This window comes from Mustela lutreola, chromosome X (genome assembly GCF_030435805.1).
Source record: "Mustela lutreola isolate mMusLut2 chromosome X, mMusLut2.pri, whole genome shotgun sequence".
NCBI lineage: Eukaryota > Metazoa > Chordata > Mammalia > Carnivora > Mustelidae > Mustela > Mustela lutreola.
In genome coordinates, this window is record NC_081308.1 from 63,069,437 (window position 1) to 63,091,985 (window position 22,549).

Sequence of the window (22,549 nt, forward strand, 5' to 3'; positions counted from 1 at the left end):
ATGGCCAAATTAGCTTGTCAATAGAATTAATGTCCAGGCTAGTAAATCAAAGAACAATCTAGCCATCCTTTAGTCAGTTAGGAATGAAATCAAGGGGCACCTGGGTGGCTCAGTTGGTTAAGTGACTGCCTTCAGCTCAGGTCATGATCCCAGGGTCCTGGGATTGAGCCCCACATCTGGCTCCTTGTTCAGCGGGGAGCCTGCTCATGCTCTCTCTCTTTCTCTGTATCAAATAAATAAATAAAAATTCTTTAAAAGGGGGGGGGATAGGGACGCCTGGGTGGCTCAGTTGGTTAAGCAGCTGCCTTCGGCTCAGGTCATGATCCCAGCGTCCTGGGATCGAGTCCCACATCGGGCTTCTTGCTCAGCAGGGAGCCTGCTTCTCCCTCTGCCTCTGCCTGCCATTCTGTCTGCCTGTGCTCGCTCTCTCCCCCTCTCTCTCTCTGATAAATAAATAAAATTTAAAAAAAAAAAAAAAAAGGTGGGGGGATAAAATCAAGACAGAGGTGCCCAGGGTGGCTCAGTCAGTTAAATGTCAGACTCTTGATCTCAGCTTAGGTCTAAATCTCGAGGTCATGAGTTCAAGCCCCACTTTGGGGCCCACGCTGGGCATGAAACCTACTTAAAAAGATAATAATAAAGAATAAAACCAGGACAGATAACCAGAATATCCTCCTCTTCCTCAGACCTCTTCCTCATTGGCTATTCTACCTTCTTTTTACTCAGTGACTCAATTATATCTCTGTTAAGTCTAAATATCATGTTCTTAAATGTTATGCTGAATGTTTGCTTTCTATCTCAGACTAGTGTAATAATCATTAGAATTATTCCTTTACAGCTAAACTAAAGTGAAATATCCTCAAAGAACAATCCTTTTAGCATAGTGGGAGGAGTGATATATTGAGTCAATCGCATTGCTATACACTCAAAAAATCTGTTGTTTTATTCTTTGTATTGAGCTTCCATTATTGAGACCATTTGGGTGGTTATTCTTTATTTAAAGATGACTATGTGACCAGTCATCTCATATATATATATATATATCAGGATTGTGAACCTGGGAGTCAAATACTATGTCTTTTGAAGTCAGGCTTTGCTGCTTCTAATCTTCATTCCCATGGCATCTGTTTTTAGGTTGAGTGAGCGCCGCCGTAAACGTCTCCAGGAGCTAGAGGGTCAAATGGCTGATCTGAAGAAGAAACTGAATGAACAGTCCAAACTCCTGAAGCTGAAAGAATCCACAGAGCATACCGTTTCCAAACTGAACCAGGAGATACGGGTAACAAACTCTCATCCTTGGGTTTATTTCATTAAAACTTACAAACATAGGTGTTCCATTTAGAATTATACTACAGAGGTGTTGTCAGGTGAGAAAGTAGCAGGCAGGGCCATCATTTCAAATGTGTGACCCTCCACAAATGTCTTTTTTACAGGACATTGTCCTGGTAGTCACCGAGAATCTGAATGACAAAACCCTGCTTGAGCATTCAGGTGCTTAATGTGAGCATCTGGGAAACCAAAGGAGAAAGATACCTTGATATTTTGTGGTGATATACTAACCACCTTCTATGATTATGTACAATTATTTTGTAAAGTAGTTGCAAATTGAGGACACCTGGAAAATATTTTCAGCCATTGAATATCAGACTTCTGACATCTGCGAGTTGGAGTCACTGGCTGCTTATGCTGAAACCTTTAGAATCCACTGGTTGCTAGGTGGATTTGTCCTTGAGGCTTAGGAGATATTTCCTTGAAATTTCATTTATATACAAAGAATTTCAGACTGAATTTAGCTGTTGGTACTTTTTTTTTTTAATTTCTTCAGCGTGTTCCTTTGTGTAGTCTATACTTGGAAACCCCTTGCAAGCATAGCAGGGCTACTGCAAGCCTAATCAGAAAATCTGTTGGCAGCTTTCTCAGCTTAGCTCTGGGTTTTCTCTCTTCTTAATAGTTAGTCTATCCATCTGCACATCAGCCTAGAATAAGTGCAGATGACTAGTACTTGTACTGGGTTTTGTTTTTACAGTTGATGAAAAGCCAGCGGGTACAGTTAATGCGTCAGATGAAAGAGGATGCTGAGAAGTTTAGACAGTGGAAACAACAAAAAGACAAAGAAGTAATCCAGTTAAAAGAACGAGTAAGTAACTACAACTTTTCAAAGGCCCACCTCATAAACCCTTCTCTGGGCTGATTAACATTAAAGCTTTTCTTCAAACAACTGGTTATCTCCCAAAAAATGTGACACATTCATAAAGTTAACAGGTATTTCTTAAACATCTACCACTATGGAAAATAGAAAAATGAGTAGTATATGAACTCTTCACTTGAAGAATGTCTTAATCTAAATGGGAAGGTGAGACATAGCATGGTTTTCTCTCACTGAAGGAATAAAGAGATCTGTGCTTTACGAAAGGCCTAAAACACCAAGGCAATTAGGAAATGAAAGCATATTTCCAGTTAGAGTGAAAACATGACAGCTGAACAGGCCTTGAATAATAGGGAGGATTTTGATAGAGACAGGTACAGGCATTCCAGATAGATGGAACAGCAGGAGCAAAGACACAGAGATGACAGCTTTGTAAGCATATTCAAGGAATGATGAATGGTCCTGGTGGGATGAAGGATAGTAGAAGATTCCATCAGAAAGACAAAATGAAGCTGGATTGTTAAAGATCTAAGAAGTTTGAACTTTATATTGTTAGCAGCGTAAAGATTTTTAAGGTTTTTGAGAAACAAAGTGATATCAGCCAAGTACGGCTTTAGAAAGATACATCTGAGAGTAACATGTTTAACAAACTGAAGTATTGAGAAACTGAAGGCCAGAACACAAGTTAAGAACATATCACATCATCCAGAAAGATAGTAAGGGCCTGAATTAGAGTAGTAACAGTATTCTTGGAAAGGACATTGATATGGGCACATTTTTAGAACTGGCCAGAATGTGATACATTGGGTCAAGAAATAAGGAAAAGTTCTTTTTGAATGGTGGCAAGAGTAGCTTTGTGAACACTCTTCTCGGCAAAAGAAGCATAACTAGTGAAATGTATTTTTAAAAAAGCCATTAGAAGTCTCTATATGTCCTGAAGGGCATATAGCAAAGAAAATGTCTTCAAGGAAATCTAGTAACCCTCAGTAAGAAGCAAGGGTCTGTGGCCCTTGAACCACAATCAGCTCACTCCCCTCACTCCTCACCTTCTAGTCTATGACTATGGTTTCCTCTGTTTCATCCCCCCCACCCTCAGCTTCATGTTGCTGAGGTTCTATTTCAGGCAAGAGCAACCAAGATGGTCTGGGGATCCTTTCTCATACCCAGCCCATGTGTGTAGGACAGAAGCTCTACTCCTGCTACAGAAGGCCTAGGGCCTGATTACCCCAACCCATCTAATCATGGGATGGTAGGTTCCATGTCAGGAGAGGCAAGCCAAGAAAAACAGTGTATGGCCCCTGCCCAGCACCCCCTCATAGAAGAGAGAAATCACTCAGGGAAGTGGGCTACTATCCCCCACTCCCCAGGCCTGAGCAGTGGTACAGAGGTTCTGCCAAGCAGGAGGGCAGGCCACTGGACTAGCCATAGGAATGCAGCCCTCCCTGAGGGGCTCTCTTTATTTGGGGACAGAGTTTGGGGAAGTTAAAACCTAAAGGAGCTGTCAAAAATCATGGAAACGTTGGTGGTGACCAATTAAGAGTGGTAGCTCTGCAAGAACAATAAGTGAAACAACAGTAAAAATATTCAAAGATATAATGGCTAAAATTTTTCTAAATTTGCTGCCAAAAAAAAAATCTACACATCTAGGAAGCTCAATGAAGTCCAAAATAAATGCAAAGGTATCCACACGAAGGCACATTATGTCAAAATGTCGAAAGGCAAAGACAAAAAAAATTTGACAGCCCAAGATAGAATGACTTATCACATACAAACAAACCCCAATAAAATTGACAGCCAAATTCTCATTAAAAACAGTGGAGGCCAGAAGACGGAGGCAACGTATTCAACGTGCTGAAGTCAAATACTACCAACCAAGGATTTTATAGACCATGAAGTTTTCTTTTAAAAATGAAGAGTAGGGGCACCTGGATGGCTCATTCAGTTAAGTGTTTGCCTTCAACTCAGGTCGTGATCCCAGGGTTCTGGGATCAAACCCAGCATCAGGCTCCCTGCTTGGCGGGGAGCCTGCTTCTCCCTCTCCCTCTATCCCTCTGCCTGCTTATGCCCTCTCTTGCTCTCAAATGAATAAACCCCAACAGACAAATGGATAAAAAAGATGGTCCATATATACAATGAAATATTATGCCTCCATCAGAAAGGATATACCCAACTTTTGTATCAACATGGATGGGACTGGAGGAGATTATGCTAAGTCAAGCAGAGAAAGTCAATTATCATATAGTTTCACTTACTTGTGGAGCATAAGGAATAACATGGAGGACATTAGGAGAAGGAGAGAAAAAGTGAATTGGGGGAAATCAGAGAGGAAGATGAACCATGAGAGACTGTGGACTCTGAGAAACAAACTGAGGGTTTTGGAAGGGAGGGGGATAGGCATTAGGTGAGCCTGGTGGTGGGTATTAAGGAGGGCACGTATTGCATGGAGCACTGGGTGTGATGCATAACCAATGAATCTTAGAACACTGAAAAAATAAAATTAAATTTTAAAAAAAGAAATAAAGACATTTCCAGATAAACAAACGCTAAGTGATCTTATTTTGGCAGACCTACCTTACAAGAAATACTAAAAGAACTTTAGACTGAAAGCCAGTGATACTAGACAGTAATTAGAATCAACACACACACACACACACACACACAGAAAACACAAAGAGTACCAGTAAAGGTATTATTATTGTGGGTAATTCTAAAAGTATAGTTGTGTATTTCTTCTCCCTTCTTTTAACTGATTTAAAAAGCAATTATATAAAATAGTGTTTATGTAATTGTATTGTTGGGCCTATAACATATAGAAATATAGTATATTTGACAAAGTAGGTGACTGGGAGCAAAGTTGTATTTGAGTAAAGAAATGGCATTAGGTGGTAACATGAATCTATTGGAAGAAACGAGGAGAGCCAGAAATGGTAAATAAGAACAAATTCTATAAATATATATTTGTTCTTCTTTCATCTCAGCTTATTCAAAGCATAAATTATATAAAGTAACAATAATAATGAATTATGTGGTTATATAGAGTTATAATTTACATAACAATCAGCATAAAAGGGAAGAGAACAGAGCTATATAGGAATTATGTTTCTATATATCACTGAAATTAAGTTAATATAAATCTGACGTATATTCTGATAAGATGTATATGATAAATACTAAGGCAATCATTAAGATAATAACTCAAGGAGCACCTGGGTGGCTCAGTTAAGCATCTGCCTTCAGCTTAGGTCATGATCCCAGGGTCCTGGGATTGAGCCCTGCAATGGGCTTCCTACTCAGTGGGAGGCCTGCTTTTCCCTCTCCCTCTGCCTGCTGCTCCCCCTGCTTGTGTGTGCTCTCTTTGTCAAATAAATAAATAAAATCTTTTAAAAAAGAAAATAACTCAAAAATAGAGTGAAATAATCATTGAGGGAATCAATACACTACCCTAAAAAATATTCACTTAATGTAAAAGAAAATAGTAAAGGAAGAATGGAAGAACAAAAAAAAATACATTTTTTAAAAAGTAAACTTGAAAAGATGATTCCAAACATATCAATAATAACATAAAGTGAATAGATTAAACCGTCTACTCAAAAGGTAGAAATTGGGGGCGCCTGGGTGGCTCAGTGGGTTAAGCCGCTGCCTTCGGCTCGGGTCATGATCTCGGGGTCCTGAGATCGAGTCCCACATCGGGCTCTCTGCTCAGCAGAGAGCCTGCTTCTCTCTCTCTCTCTCTCTCTCTCTCTCTGCCTGCCTCTCTGCCTACTTGTGATCTCTGTCTGTCAAATAAATAAATAAAATCTTTTAAAAATAAATAAATAAATAAGAATAAAATAAGAAATCCAAGATTTATAACAAGATATGCTGTCTGCAGAAGACACATAATGGATTCAAAGATACAAAGAAGCTGAAAGTAAACATTGGAAAAAGATCTACCATTGAAACACCAACTATAAAAAAGCTGATGTGGCTATACAGTCAAAATACACTTTAAAACCCAAAATATTACTAGAAATAGAAAGGAACATTTTATAATGATACAAGAGTCAATCCATCAGGAAGATATAACAATTATTTTAAAAAAATATGCACCTAACAACAAAGCCTCAAAATATGTGAAGCAAACACCAACAGAAATGAAGGGAGAAATAGATAAATCAATAATAATATTTGGATATTTCAGTACCTCACTTTCAAAAATGGATAGAACAACTAGGCACAAGAACAGCAAGGATATCAGACTTAACAATACAATAAACTAACTGACCTAATAGACATCTATAGACTACTCCAACAATAGCAGGGTATACAGTCTTCTCAAGAACACATAGGACATTTCTCCAGGATAGTCTGTATGTTAGGCCATAAAACATGCCTTGGTAAGTTTAAAAGGAAAAGAAAATAAGCTTAAAAGGAATAAAATAATATAAAGTATACTTTCCAACCACAGTGGGATGAAATAAATAGCAGAAGGGAATTTGGGAAATTCACCAGTATGAGGAAATTAAACAACATAGTCCTAATTAAATAAAAGCTCAAAGAGGAAGTCACATGAAAAAAAATTTTTTTAAAGATTTTATTTATTTATTTGACAGACAGAGATCACAAGTAGGCAGAGAGGCAGGCAGAGAGAGAGAGAGAGAGGGAAGCAGGCTTCCTGCGGAGCAGAGAGCCCGATGCGGGGCTCGATCCCAGGACCCTGAGATCATGACCCGAGCCGAAGGCAGCAGCCCAAACCACTGAGCCACCCAGGTGCCCCACATGAAAATTTTTTGATGAATAAAAGCAAAGACATAATATACCAAAACTTATGGGTCGCAGTTAGACCAGTATTTAGAGAGAAATCTGTAGCTGTTAATGCCTATATTAAAAATGAATAAACATCCCAAATCAGTAACCTAGACTTCCACTTTAAGACATTGAAAAAAGAAAAATGAGCAAACTAAACCCAAAGCTAGCAGATGGACAGAAATGTTAAAGGTTAGAGTGGAAATTAATACAATAGAGAATGGGAAAAAAATAATAGAGAAAATCCGTAAAACCAAAAATTGGACCTTGGAAATGATTGACAAATAAGGACAAATCTTTAGGTAGCCTTAAGAAAAAGAGAGATAAGGGCGCCTGGGTGGCTCAGTGGGTTAAGCCGCTGCCTTCGGCTCAGGTCATGATCTCAGGGTCCTGGGATCGAGTCCCGCATCGGGCTCTCTGCTCAGCAGGGAGCCTGCTTCCTCCTCTCTCTCTCTGCCTGCCTCTCTGCCTACTTGTAATCTCTCTGTGTCAAATAAATAAATAAATAAATCTTTAAAAAAAAAAAAAAAGAAAAAGAAAAAGAGAGATAAGATTTATTACTAAAATTAGGAATAAAGAGAGGACATCAGGGGCACCTGGGTGGCTCAGTGGGTTAAGCCGCTGCCTTCGGCTCAGGTCATGATCCCAGAGTCCTGGGATCGAGCCCCGCATCGGGCTCTCTGCTCAGCAGGGAGCCTGCTTCCTCCTCTCTCTCTGCCTGCCTCTCTGCCTACTTGTGATCTCTGTCTGTCAAATAAATAAATAAAAATCTTTAAGAAAAAAAAAAAAGAGAGGACATCACTACTAGTTTTCAGAATGAAAGGATCTTAAGGGAATACTATGAACAACTCTATGCCAACAAATTAAATAGCCTAAATGAAATGGGAAAAATTTTTGAAAGATACCAATTACTAAAACTGACTCAAGAAGAAATAGAAAATCTTTACAGGCCCATAACAAGAGATTAATTTACTAATTTAAAACTTCCCAGAGGGCACCTGGGTGGCTCAGTGGATTAAGCCTCTGCCTTCAGCTCAGGTCATGGTCTCAGGGTCCTGGGATTGAGGCCCACATCGGGCTCTCTGCTCAGCAGAGAGCCTACTTCCTCCTCTCTCTCTGCCTGCGTCTCCGCCTACTTGTGATCTCTTGCTCTCTGTCAAATAAATAAATAAAATCTTCAAAAAAAAAAAAAAAAAAAAGCTTCCCAGAAAGGGGGCGCCTGGGTGGCTTAGTCGGTTAGGCTTCTGATTCCTGATTTTGGCTCAGGTCGTGATTTCAGGGGCCTGGGATCAAGCCCCGATTTGGATTCTGTGCTCAGCAGACAGTCTGCATGAGGATTCTCTCTTCGTCTGCTCCTCCTTCTACCCCTCTCCCTGCACTCATGTGTGCATTCACTCTCTTGAATGAATGAATGAATGAATGAATGAATGAATGACTTACCAGAAAGAAAAGCCCTGGCCTGGATGGCTTCACTGGTGAGTTCTATCAGACATTTAAAGAAGAAATGATAACAAATTTTCAGAAACTTTTCCAAAAAAACAGAAGCAGGGAAACATTTCCCAGCTCATTCTATGAGGCCAATACTTCTTGAAACCAAAACCAAAGATATCACAAGAAAACTATAGACAAATATCTCCTATAAATATAGATGTGAGGCGACGCCTGGGTGGCTCAGTTGGTTAAGCAGCTGCCTTCGGCTCAGGTCATGATCCCAGCATCCTGGGATCGAGTCCCACATCGGGCTCCTAGCTCGGCAGGGAGCCTGCTTCTCCATCTGTCTCTGCCTGCCATTCTGTCTGCCTGTTCTCGTTCTCGCTCCCTCTCTCTCTGACAAATAAATAAAATCTTTTAAAAAAATCTATAAAAAAATATATAGATGAGAAAGTCTTCAACATAATACTAATAAATTGAATCTAGCAACATACAAAAAGAATGATATACCGTGACCAAGTAGGGTTCATATGGGGAAAAAAAAAAGATGTAAGCCTTCCTTAACATCTGAAAATCAGTTGGTATATTACACCATATCAGTAGAATAAAGGACAAGAACCACATGATTATCTCAGCAGACAAAAAACATATTTGACAAAATCCATCACCCTTTCATAATAAAAACACTCAGGAAACTAGGGAACTTCCTCAACCTGTTAAAGGGCATTTATGAAAAACCTTCAGGTGACATCATAATAGGGAAAAAAAAAAGTATACTTTCCCCCTAAGATCAGGAACAAGAGAAGAATATCCCTTCTTGTCACTTTTATTCCACATTGTCCTGAAGGTTCTAGCCAGGACACTTAGGCAAGAAAAATATATAAAAGACATCCAGATTGGAAAGAAAGAAGCAAAACTCTCTGTTAGCAGGTAGCATGATTGTGTATGTATAAAATACTAGAGAATCTACTAAAAAACTAGGAAAACTAATATATGAATTCGGCAAGGTTGGAGGATATAAGCTCAATGTACAAAATTCAGTTGTATTTCTATACACTAGAAATGAATTTGAAAATGAAGAAAACAATTCCATTTACAATAGCATCAGTAAGAATAAAATGGTTAGGAATAAACTTACAAAGGTAAAACTTATACATTAAATTCTATAAAACATCATTGAATTAAATAAGTAAATAGAAGGATGGCCCATGTTCATGGCTGGAAGACTTAATAATCTTAAGATGGAATATCTCCCCCTCCTAAGAGAAAACATGGAATACTCTCCAGATTGAGCTACAGATTTAGTACAATCTCAGTCAAAATTCCTACTGGCTTATTTGCAGAAATTCACATGCTGGTCCTAACATTCATATGGAAAGGAAAGTGATCCAGAATAGTCATAACAATCCTGAAAGAGAAGAGTAAGTTTGGAGATGTCACATTTCCTGTTGGTAATACATCCATCACCTCACATAGTTACCTTTTTTTTTCAGTGTGAAGAGAGCACTTAAGATATACTCCTTAGCAGATTTCAAGCGTACAATCCAGTATTACTAACTATAGTCACTATTATATATAGATCCCCAGAACTTACTCATTTTATCACTGAAAGTTTGCACCCTCTGACCAACTTTTCCCTGCTTTCCCCACCCCCAGTTCCTGGTAACCACTAATACTCTGGTTCTATGAGTTTGACTTTTTTAGATTACACATATAAGTGAGATCATACAGTATTTGTCTTTCATAGTTTGGTTTATGTCAGTTAACCATTATGACCTTTGGGTTCATCCATGTTGTTGCAAATGGCAGAATTTCCTTTTTTTTTTTTAAGATTTTATTTATTTATTTGAGAGAGAGACAGTGAGAGAGAACATGAGAGGCGAAAAGGTCAGAGGGAGAAGCAGAGCTGGGAGCCTGATGCGGGACTCGATCCCGGGACTCTAGGACCATGACCTGAGCCGAAGGCAGTTGCTCAACCAACTGAGCCACCCAGGTGCCCCAGAATTTCCTTTTTGTTGGTGGCTGAATAATATTCCGTCATGTACATATACCTCATATCCATTCATCTGTCAACACTTACGTTGTTTCCGTATCTTGGTTACTATGAATAATGCTGCAATGAATATGAGAATGCAGATACCTCTTCAAGATACTGATTTCATATTTCATTTCCTTTGAATATATACCTAGTAGTTGGATTGCTAGATTATATGGTAGTTCTATTTTTATTTTTTGAGGGACCTCAATAATGTTTTTCATAATGACTATTACATTGAAAGGCTCTTTAGTTATGTTATAAGGTTTTATGTTAGCTAGCTTAATTGCAATTAAAAGCCTGACTTTTTTCTTCTCAGGACCGTAAGAGGCAATATGAACTGCTCAAACTTGAAAGAAACTTCCAGAAACAGTCTAATGTGCTCAGACGTAAAACTGAGGAGGTAAGAAAATCCAATCTACTAAGTCAAGAAACTTCCAGAAAAATCTAATTTACTCAGACATAAAACCAAGGAGGTAAGAAAATCCAATCTACTAGGTCACCTTCAGGCTTAGGTGCTGATAAAGTAATATCCCTTAATTGAGCCAGTGTCCTGAGAAACCAGTGATACCAATCTTGGCCAGCAATTCCTTAGTCTTAATCCCTGTGTGTATGTCATGAACTGTGAGCAGAAAAAATCTGAAGAAAATGGTACTATTCAAATAAGGATTTTTTTTTTCCAATTGGGCTTGCTTCTTTCCAAAAAAAAAAAAAAAATGCAGAGTAATACTGAGAAGTGACATTGCCAGACACTTTCAGTCCACAGTACTTCTTTGAAATATGTACCTCTCCTAGGCTCTCAAGCAGTAACTGTTCACCAGTATTATGTACACGGAGACTTAAAAGTTGATTCCTATAGGAATTCAGACCCATAGAATTTTTTCGTTTTTCTTTACTAAGAAAGAAAAATGGAAATTAAATTTTTTTTCACTCTTCAATTCGACATTACCATGAGCCATTTTTATTTAGGCAGCAGCTGCCAACAAGCGTCTCAAGGATGCTCTCCAAAAACAGCAGGAGGTTGCAGATAAGCGGAAGGAGACTCAGAGCCGTGGAATGGAAGGCACTGCAGCTCGAGTGAAGGTATGGGCAGCTTATGCTGCCACTTTTCTTACCTACATCAGGGATAGGGAAAACAAGGAAAATCGCTTTATTTTGGTTTAGAATTAAACACTTCAAAATCTGAAGTCATACCCAAAAGCCTGATTTCCTAATGATACCTTTGAATATCTTTGAACAGATGTTAAAGACCAAGAGTAGAGAACCCTTTTCATCCCTGCTTCTACTGAGGTTCAGTTAATTTTTTAACAGTTTTACTGAGGTACAATTGACCTACAATAAACTGTACATATTTAAAGTGTACAATTTAATAGGCTTTGACACATGCACCCATGAAATCAGCACCACAATCAAGACAATGTCTATGTCTGTCATGACCAAAACTTACTAGTTACCACTTTGTAATCCCTTCTCCCCTCCCCAGTCCATCCCTCTCCTTCCCCATCTCTAGGCAACAATTAATCTTTCTGTCACTGTAAATTAGTTTTTATTTTCTAGAATTGTATAAAAATTGAATCATACATATTTTCTTTTTCTGACTTTCATTCAACATTATTATATCAAGATTTATCACTGTGGTTGTGTGTCTCAATACTTCTTTCCTTTTTGTTGCTAAATGGCAGCCTGCTGATGGCTGCCCCACAATTTATTTATCTATTCACCTGCTGATGGATATTTTGTAGTGTTTCCTTTTTTTTTTAAGATTTTATTTATTCAAAAATTTTAAAAAAGGAGGTCAGAACTTGAAGGGACACCTGGGAATATGTTAATTTAATGGCTGTATTTTTCTGCTTGGAAATAGCTTTATTAATGTTTTCTAAATAAATGTATACTCAGTGCAAAATAATCTGGAAATCCAAGAAAAGCTTTAAATAATAAAATTAGAAAATTCTAATTAAAAAAGGATTTTATTTATTCATTTGACAGAGATCACAAGCAGGCAGAGAGGCAGGCAGGAGGGGGAAGCAGGCTCCCTGCTGAGTAGGGAGCCCAACATGTGGCACCCCAAAATCACCACCTGAGCCAAAGACAGATGCTTAACTGATTGAGCCTCCCAGGTACCCCATCTTCCCCATTTTTTAATTGGGTTGTCTTTTTTTTGTTATTACATTCAGTTAGAATTCTTTATATATTCTAGATATATCTAACAAAGGACTTTTATGTTTTGTAAATTTCTCCTGGGCTATATAGCTTGCCTTTCCCCTTTTTAACAGTGTCTTTTGAAGGGCAAGCCTTTTTAATTTTGATGCCATCCTTTTCATTGACATTTTTTTTCTTTTATGCTTAATGGGTTTTATGACCTGTTTAAAAAATTATTGCCAAACCCAAGATCACTAAGGTTTCCCCCTAAATTTTCTTCTAGAATTTTTTTAAGTTTGAATTTAATTCAATTTATTTTATTTTTATTTTATTATGTTCAATTAGCCAACATATAGTACATCATTAGTTTTTGATTTAGTGTTCAACAATTCATTAGTTTTGTGTAATACCCAGTGCTCATCACCACGCATACCCTCCTTAATTCCCATCACCCAGTTACCCCATCCCCCAACCCATCTCTCTTTTGTAACCCTCAGTTTGGTTCCTGGTATCCAGAGTCTATCATGGTTTGCCTCTCTCTGTGATTTCTTCCCATTCAGTTTTCCTTCCCTTCCCCTCTATGGTCCTCTGTGCTATTCCTTGTGTTCCACATATGAGTGAAACCATATAATTGTCTTTCTCTGCTTGACTTACTTCACTTAGCATAATCCCCTCTAGTTCCATCCATGTCGATGCAAATGGTGGGTATTCATCCTTTCTGATGGCTGAGTAATATTCCATTGTATATAAGAATCACATCTTCCTTACCCCATTCATCTGTTGAAGGGCATCTTGGCTCCTTCCACAATTTGGCTATTGTGGACATTGCTGCTATGAACATTGGGGTGCATGTGCCCCTTCTTTTCACTATGTCTGTATCTTTGGAATAAATACCTATAAGTGTAATTGCTGGGTCATAAGGTAGCTCTATTTTTAACGTCTTGAGGAATGTCCATACTGTTTTCCAGAGTGGCTATAACCAGCTTGAATTCCCACCAACAGCATAAGAGGGTTCCCCTTTCTCCACATCCCCGCCAACACTTGTTGTTTCCTGTATTATTAATTTTGGCAATTCTAACTGGTGTAAGATGGTATCTCATTGTGCTTTTGATTTGTATTTCCCTGATGGCTAGTGATGTTGAATATTTTTTCATGTGTCTATTAGCCATTTGTATGTCTTCTTTGGAGAAGTGTCTGTTCATATCTTCTGCCCATTTATTGACTGGATTATTTGTTTTTTGGGTGTTGAGCTTGAGACATTCTTTATAGATCTTGGATACCAGTCCTTTATCTATAACATCATTTGCATATATCTTCTCCCATTCCGTGAGTTGCCTCTTAGTTTTGTTGACTGTTTCCTTTGTGGTGCAAAAGCTTTTTATCTTATACAGTTTTAAGCTTTACATTTAAGTTTATGATTCATTTTGACTTGACACCTTTGTCAAAATCAATTGTCCATAAGTCAATTTCTAGATTCTATCCCATTGATCTATGTGTCTATCTTTATGCTAATTCCAACATGTTTAATCACACTAGCTTTATAATAAGTTCTGAAATCAGGTAGTATAAGCCCCCAAAGTTGTTATACTCTTTCAAAGTTATCTTGGGAAAACTAGGTGCTGTGTTTTTTCATATAAATTTTAGAATCAGCTTGTTGATTTCCATAAAAACTCTACTGGGAGTTTGATTAGGATTACATAGAATCTGTAGGAGAATTTATATCTTAACAATATTGAGTCTTTTGATTCATGAACACATGCACCTCTCCATTTTTTTAAATCTTTAATTTCTCTCAGTAGTGTCTTAGTTTTCAGTATACCGGTGTTACACATATTTTGTCAAATATATTCTTAAATATTTCATATTTTTATGATAGCAGAAATTTTTTTTAAGTTTTTTTTTTTTTATTATTTGACAGACAGAGATCACAAGTAGGCAGAGAGGCAGGCAGAGAGGAGAGAGAGAAGGAAGCAGGTGCCTTGCTGAGCAGAGAGCCTGATGCAGGGCTCAATCCCAGGACCTGGGATAATGACCTGAGCCGAAGGCAGAGGTTTTAACCCACTGAGCCACCCAGGCGCCCTGATAGCAGAAATTTTTTTTATTTCAATTTCCAATTGTCTGGACGTATTCATTGGTTCTTATAGCTCTTTTATTTTTTTTATAAAAATTTTATTTATTTGACAGAGATAGATACAGCAAGAGAGGGAACACAAGCAGGGGGAGTGGGAGAAGCAGCCTTCCCACCAAGCACGGAGCCTGATGTGGGGCTTGAACTAGGACCCTGGGATCATGACCTGAGCCGAAAGCAGATGCCCAACAGCTGAGCCAGCCAGGCACCCCTTCTTTTTATTTTTTTAAAGATTTTATTTATTTGACAGAGAGAGAGAGAGAGAGAGAGCTCACAAGGAAGGGGCACGGCAGACAGAGGGAGAGGGAGTGGGAAAAACAAGCTCCCCACTGAGCAAGGAACCCGAGAGGGGGCCCAGTACCATGACCCTGGGATCATGACCTGAGCTGAAGGCAGATACTTAACCAACTGAACCACCCAGTCTTTATAGCTTTAAAAAAAAAAAAAAAAAGATATTATTTATTTATTTGAAAGAGGATGTGAGGGGGAGGGTCAGAGGGAGAAGTAGACTCCCCATTGAGCAGGGAGCCTGATGTGGGACTCGATTCTGGGACTCCAGGATCGTTACCTGAGCTGAAGGCAGTCACATAACCAAGTGAGCCACCCAGGTACTATGTTTAATAGCTCTTTTATAGAGGCTACATAGACAATCATATCATCTGCAAATAGAGACCATTTTATTTACTTATCAGCTTTGTATGCCTCTTTTTTTAATATGATCTTGTCTTATTGCACTTGCTAGAACCACCAGTAAAATATTTAATTGAGTAGGTGAAGAGACATCCTTGCTTTGTTTCCAATCTTAGAGAGAAAACATTTCAATCCTTCACCATTAAGTATGATACTTGATATAGGTTTTAGTGTATGTCTTTTATCAGTTTGAAGAAGTTCCTGTCTCTCCCTAGTTTGCTGTAAGTTTTTATCATGAACGGATGCTGGGGTTTTTTCCAAAGTTTTTTCTGAATCCTATTGAGATGATCTTATGGTTTGTTTTTACTCTGTTAGTATGGCAAATGACATTGATTTTTTTTCAACTTTATTAAGGCATATCTGACATACTATAAGATTTACCTTTTGTAGTGTACAATTTTGAGAGTTTTGACAACACATACAGTTGTATAACCAGCATCACAAGCAAGGTGTGGGATAGTTTTATTGTCCTCGCTATTTCCTCTATACCTATGGTTAACTCCTCCCACAACCCTAGCCATTAGCAAACACTCATTTGTATTCTGTCATGATTGTTTTCCCTTTGCATCAGTGTCATATAAATAGAAACATATTTAAAAAAATACAGCATGACTTCTTTCACTTAGCATAATGCTTCAGAGACTCGTTTATGTTGTTGCATGGATCAGTAGTTTTTGCCTTTTTTTTTCCTGAGTTGTATTCCATTGTATGAATGTCCCAAAGTTTATCTATTCACCGATTAAAGGATATCTTGGAGGTTTTTTCCCAGTTTTTGGTGATTGTGAATAAAGCTGCTATAAAACATTTCTGTGTAAACATAGGTAGACATTTCACTTGGGTAAATGCCTAGGAGTAGAATTGCTAGGTCATATGGTAAGTTTATGTTTAACTTTATAAAAAAACTGCCAAATTCGGGCGCCTGGGTGGCTCAGTGGGTTAAGCCGCTGCCTTCGGCTCAGGTCATGATCTCGGGGTCCTGGGATGGAGTCCCGCATCGGGCTCTCTGCTCAGCAGGGAGCCTGCTTCCCTCTCTCTCTCTCTCTCTGCCTGCCTCTCCATCTACTTGTGATTTCTCTCTGTCAAATAAATAAATAAATAAAATCTTTAAAAAAAAAAACTGCCAAATTGTTTATCCAGTTGTTCATTGCTGGTTTATAGAAATACAATTGGTTTTTGTATATTAATATCCATCTTTTGGCTTTATTAGTCTAGCAACTGTTTTGTAGGTTCTTTGGGATTTTCTGCAGTCATGCCATCTGTAAATACAAATATATTTCTTCCTTTCTAATCTGTATGTCTTTTATTTCTCTTACTTGTCTATTACATCAGCTTGGACCATCAAGATAATGTTGAATAGGAGTGGTGACAGTAGACACCATTCTGTTTTTCGTGATCTTGGGCAAAGGATTTAGTCTTTCACCATGAAGTATGATATTAGCTGTAGGGTTTTCATAGATATCCATTATCAGATTGAGGAAGTCCTTTTTTTAAGATCTTATTTTACTTGAGAGAACACAAGTCAGGGGATGGGGGAGGAGCAGAGTTGCTGAGCAACACAGACCCATTGCAGGGCTTGATCCCAGGACCCCAAGACCCAAGCTGAAAGTCAGATACTTAACTATCTGAGCCACCCAGGTGCCCCACAGACTGAAGAAGTTCTTATGTATTCTTAGTTTGTTGTAAGGTTTTATTCTGAATGTTGTGATATTCAATTATGAAACCAGCCTTACGTTCCTTGGATAAACTCCACTTGGTTGTAATACATCATCCTTTTATGTATTATCAAACACAGCAGGATATAAAAACTAAAATTTTTCTAAAATAAAAATTTTATGTAAAATTTTTGCATCTCTGTTCATTTCTGTTGTTTTCTTATAATGTCTTCATCTGTTTTAGGTATCTAAGTAATGTTGGCCTCTTTGAATGAGTTGGGAAATACTCCTTCTTTTTCAATTGTCTGGAAGAGTTTGTATAGAATTAATATTGTTTCTTCTTTAAAAGTTGGGTAAAATTGGGGCGCCTGGGTGGCTCAGAGGGTTAAAGCCTCTGCCTTCGGCTCAGGTCATGATCCCAGGGTTCTGGGATCGAGCCCTGCATCGGGCTCTCTCCTTGGTGGAGAGCCTGCTTCCTCCTCTCTCTCTCTGCCTGCCTCTCTACCTACTTGTGATCTCTCTCTGTCAAATAAATAAATAAAATCTTTAAAAAAAAAGTTGGGTAAAATTTTCCAAGTTAAATCATCTGGGCCTGAAGGGGGGTTTTTTGTTAGATTTTCTTTGGGGAGTAGGTGGAAATTAACTAAAATTCAGGGTTTGTTTTTTTTTTTTTTTAAATAACTGTAGGATTGCTCAGATTATGTACTTCTTCTTAAGTAAGCTTTGGTAATTTGTGTGTTTTAGTGAACTTGTCTGCTTCATCTAAGTTGTCAAAGTTATTCATACTATTCCCTTAAAATGTTCCCAAAACCCCAACTCATTAGTTTCTAATATAATCTTTATTATTTCCTTACTTCTGGTTTGGATTTAATTGGCTTATATTTTTTAGTTTCTTAAAGTAGAATCTGAGGTCATTGATTTCAATGGGTTTTTGGGGGGGCGAGGGGCAGAGGGAGTAGGAGGAAGAGAATCCCAAGCAGGCTCCATGCCCAGCACAGAGCCTGACAAGGGACTCAATCTCACAACCCTGAAATCATGACCTGAGCTGAAATCAAGAGTTGGACACTTAACCAACTGAGCCACTCAGGTGCCCCTTCTTCTTTTCTAATATAGGAATTCAGTGCCATAAATTTCCTCTTAAGTAATCCTTTAATGACATCCCACAAATTTTGATACTTATGTTTTCATTTTCATTCAATTCAAAATATATTCTAATTTCCCTATTGATTTCTTCTTTGACCCATGGGTTATTTACAAGTGGGTTATTTAGTTTCCAAATATTGCAGTATTTTTATAGATATCTTTGTGTTATGATTTCTAGGGCGCCTGGGTGGCTCAGTGGGTTAAGCCGCTGCCTTTGGCTCAGGTCATGATCTCAGGGTCCTGAGATCGAGTCCCGCATTGGGCTCTCTGCTCTCTCTCTCTGCCTGTCTCTCTGCCTACTTATGATCTCTCTCTCTGTCAAATAAATAAAATCTTTAAAAAAAAAACCTAGTTGATTTCTAATTTAATTTTATTGTGGTTAGAGAACATTGTGTGACTTGAATCCTTTCAAATTTAATGAGGCTTAGAATATGGTCAGTCTTGGCAAATATTCTATATGTACTTGAGAAGAATATGTATTCTTCTCTTGTTAGAGAAAGTGTTCTATAAATGTCAGTCTTTTCTATTTGATTGTGCTGTTCATTTCTACTGTATCCTTGCTGATTCTCTGCCTACTTATTCTATCATTTATTGAGATATGGGTATTCAAATCTCCAACTGAAATTATGGATTTGTCTTTTTCTCCTTGTAGTTCTATTTTTGCTTCATGTATTTTGAAGCTTTGTTATTAGTGATGTAAATAATTGGGATTAATTGAGCTTTTCATTATCACGAAATGACCTTTTTTATTCCTGGTAAAATTCTTTGCCCTGAAATCTACTTTTTCTGCTAATAATATAGTCCCTCCAGCTTTTTTTTTAAACTAATGCTAGAAATGTGTGTGTATATATATATGTATAATACACACACACACACACACACATATACATACATACCTCTCCTGATCCCCCTGCTTGTGAGAGAGAGGGAGAAGCAGAATCCCCACTGAGCAGAGAGCCCAGTGCGTGGATCAATCCCAGGACCCTGAGTTCATGACCTGAGCCGAAGGCAGACACAACCCACTGACCCACCCAGGTGCCCCAAAAGATTATTTATTTATTTGAGAGATAGGGAGTCTGCACATGAGAGAGAGGGAGAGTGCGTGCGTGCTCATGAGGGGAGGGGCAGAGGAGAGGGAGAAGCAGACTCCCCACTGAGCAGGGTGTCCAATCTTGGGCTTCATCCCAGTACCCTGGGATCATGACCTGAGCTGAAGGCAGACACTTAACCAACTGAGCCACCCAGGAGCCCCTAGAATGGTATGTATTTCTTAATCCCTTTTGTTTTAAGCTATTTGTGCCTTTGTTTTTATAGTGTATTTCCAGGGTATTTGCTGGCTCAGTCAACAGAGCATGCAACTCTTTTTTTTTTTTTCTTTTTAAAGATTCTCATTTATCTATTTATTTGAGAGAGAGCACAAGTGAGAAGGAGGGGCAGAGGGAGAAAGGGATTCCCCACTGAGCAGGGAGCCCTATCCAGGGCTCAGTTTCAGGACCCCGAGATCATGAGTCCTGAGCCAAAGGGAGATGCTCAGCCGACTGAGCCACCCAGGTGTCCTGAAGAGCATGCAACTCTTAATTTCAGGGTCATGAGTTTGAGCCCCATATTGAGTGTAGAGATTATTTAACTTACATAAATTAACTTTAAAAAAAATAAAGTTTGTTTCTTGTAGGCAGTATATAGTTGGGTCTACATTTTATAATCTAATCTGACAATCTGCATTTTAATTGGGGTGTTTAGATCATTTGCTTTTAATATAATTATTGATATGGGTAGGCTTGTCTCTATTATCTTGCTATTTTCTATTTGTCCCATCTCTTCATCATTCCCTTTATTTTGTTTGTTTTCTGGCTTCTTTTGGATCAACTGAGTATTTTTATTATTTCATATTATCTCCTTTGTTGGCTCATGTATGGTTTTGATGCTTAAATTAGAAATATAAACATTAAGGATTAAGTTCCTTTGAATACTTGACTCCTTTACCATTATGAAATAATCTTTTTTATCCTCAGTAATATTCTTTGATTTGAATTTTACATTATCTGACATTAATATATCCACTCACTCCACCCTTCTTTTTGTTTGTTTTTGTTTTTTAATTAATTTATTTATTTTCAGGAAAACAGTATTCATTATTTATTCACCACACCCAGTGCTCCATGCAATACGTGCCCTCTATAATACCCACCACCAGGTACCCCAACCTCCCACCCCCTCGCCACTTCAAACATCTCAGATTGTTTTTCAGAGTCCATAGTCTCTCATGATTCACCTCCTTTTCCAATTTACCCCAACTCCCTTCTCCTCTCTAACACCCCTTGTCCTCCATGCTATTTGTTATGCTCCACAAATAAGTGAAACCATATGATAATTGACTCTCTCTGCTTGACTTATTTCACTCAGCATAATCTCTTCCAGTCCCGTCCATGTTGGTACAAAAGCTGGGTATTCGTCCTTTCTGATGGAGGCATAATACTCCATAGTGTATATGGACCACATCTTCCTTATCCATTCGTCTGTTGAAGGGCATCTTGGTTCTTTCCATAGTTTGGTGACCGTGGCTATTGCTGCTATAAACATTGGGGTACAGACGGCCCTTCTTTTCACTACATCTGTATCTTTGGGGTAAATACCCAGGAGTGCAATGGCAGGGTCATAGGGAAGTTCTATTTTTAATTTCTTGAGGAATCTCCACACTGTTCTCCAAAGAGGCTGCACCAACTTGCATTCCCACCAACAGTGTAAGAGGGTTCCCCTTTCTCCACATCCTCTCCAGCACATGTTGTTTACTGTTTTGTTAATTTTGGCCATTCTAACTGGTGTAAGGTGATATCTCAATGTGGTTTTAATTTGAATCTCCCTGAGGGCTAGCGATGATGAACATTTTTTCATGTGTCTGATAGCCATTTGTATGTCTTGATTGGAGAAGTGTCTGTTCATATCTTCTTCCCATTTTTTGATATGTTTGCCTGTTTCGTGTGTGTTGAGTTTGAGGAGTTCATTACAGATCCTGGATATCAACCTTTTGTCTGTACTGTCATTTGCAAATATCTTCTCCCATTCCGTGGGTTGCCTCTTTGTTTTTTTGACTGTTTCCTTTGCTGTGCAGAAGCTTTTGATTTTGATGAAGTCCCAAAAGTTTATTTTCGCTTTTGTTTCCTTTGCCTTTGGAGACATATCTTGAAAGAAGTTGTTGTGGCTGATATCAAAGTCAAACTCTCTCTCTTCGCAGATGACATGATTCTTTATATGGAAAACCCAAAAGACTCCACCCCCAAACTACTAGAACTCATACAGCAATTCAGCAACGTGGCAGGATACAAAGTCAATGTGCAGAAATCAGTGGCTTTCTTATAAACTAACAATGAAAATACAGAAAGGGAAATTAGAGAATTGATTCCATTTACTATAGCACCAAGAACCATAAGATACCTGGGAATAAACCTAACCAAAGAGGTAAAGGATCTGTACTCGAGGAATTACAGAACACTCATGAAAGAAATTGAAGAAGACACAAAAAGATGGAAAACCATTCCATGCTCTTGGATCGGAAGAATAAACATTGTTAAAATGTCTATACTGCCTAGAGCAATCTATACTTTTAATGCCATTCCGATCAAAATTCCACCGGTATTCTTCAAAGAGCTGGAGCAAATAACCCAAAAATTTGTATGGAATCAGAAGAGACCCCGAATCGCTAAGGAAATGTTGAAAAACAAAAATAAAGCTGGGAGCATCACGTTACCTGATTTCAAGCTTTACTACAAAGCTGTGATCACCAAGACAGCATGGTACTGGCATAAAAACAGACACATAGACCAGTGGAATAGAGTAGAGAGCCCAGAAATGGACCCTCAACTCTATGGGCAAATAATCTTCGACAAAACAGGAAAAAATATACAGTGGAAAAAAGTCAGTCTCTTCAATAAATGGTGCTGGGAAAACTGGACAGCTATATGTAGAAGAATGAAACTCGACCATTCTCTTACACCGTACACAAAGATCAACTCAAAATGGATAAAAGACCTCAACGTGAGACAGGAATCCATCAGACTCCTAGAGGAGAACATAGGCAGTAATCTCTTAGATATCATCCACTCTTCTTTTAATTACTTTTAAGCATGGTATGCCTCCATCAAAAGTGAAAATGTTCTCAGAGATGGTTACTTTTCTAAACTAAATTTAGTTTTGTTTGCTTAAAAAATTTCATTCATCGACTTTAAAGATTAAGAATGCATATCTAATTATGTCTCCTAAGGCAAGAGAAACAAAAGCATAAATTGGTAGGTAGGTAGTACATCAAAATAAAAAGCTTTAGCACAGTGAAGGAAACCATCAACAAAGCAAGAAGGCAACCTACTGAATGGGAAAAGATATTTGCAAATGATATATGCAATGAA

The 22,549-nt window shown here is 38.2% G+C and overlaps 1 protein-coding gene and 1 long non-coding RNA gene across 5 annotated transcripts in view; one reads left to right on the plus strand and one right to left on the minus strand.

The window, feature by feature from the left end:
- The window catches only part of KIF4A (kinesin family member 4A), a 128,402-nt gene that overhangs the window by 81,776 nt on the left and 24,077 nt on the right, over positions 1–22,549 (plus strand). For all 4 annotated transcript variants that reach the window (XM_059157059.1, XM_059157061.1, XM_059157062.1 and 1 more), the window contains 4 exons: positions 1,135–1,279; positions 2,027–2,137; positions 10,717–10,800; positions 11,367–11,480. In XM_059157059.1, the coding sequence (XP_059013042.1) occupies positions 1,135–1,279; positions 2,027–2,137; positions 10,717–10,800; positions 11,367–11,480 (454 nt within the window). The remainder of the gene's footprint in view (positions 1–1,134; positions 1,280–2,026; positions 2,138–10,716; positions 10,801–11,366; positions 11,481–22,549) is intronic.
- LOC131821188 (uncharacterized) overlaps positions 20,815–22,549 on the minus strand; it is a 39,137-nt gene continuing 37,402 nt past the window's right edge. The window contains exon 3 of the long non-coding RNA XR_009349851.1: positions 20,815–21,507. This is a non-coding gene — a long non-coding RNA (uncharacterized LOC131821188). The remainder of the gene's footprint in view (positions 21,508–22,549) is intronic.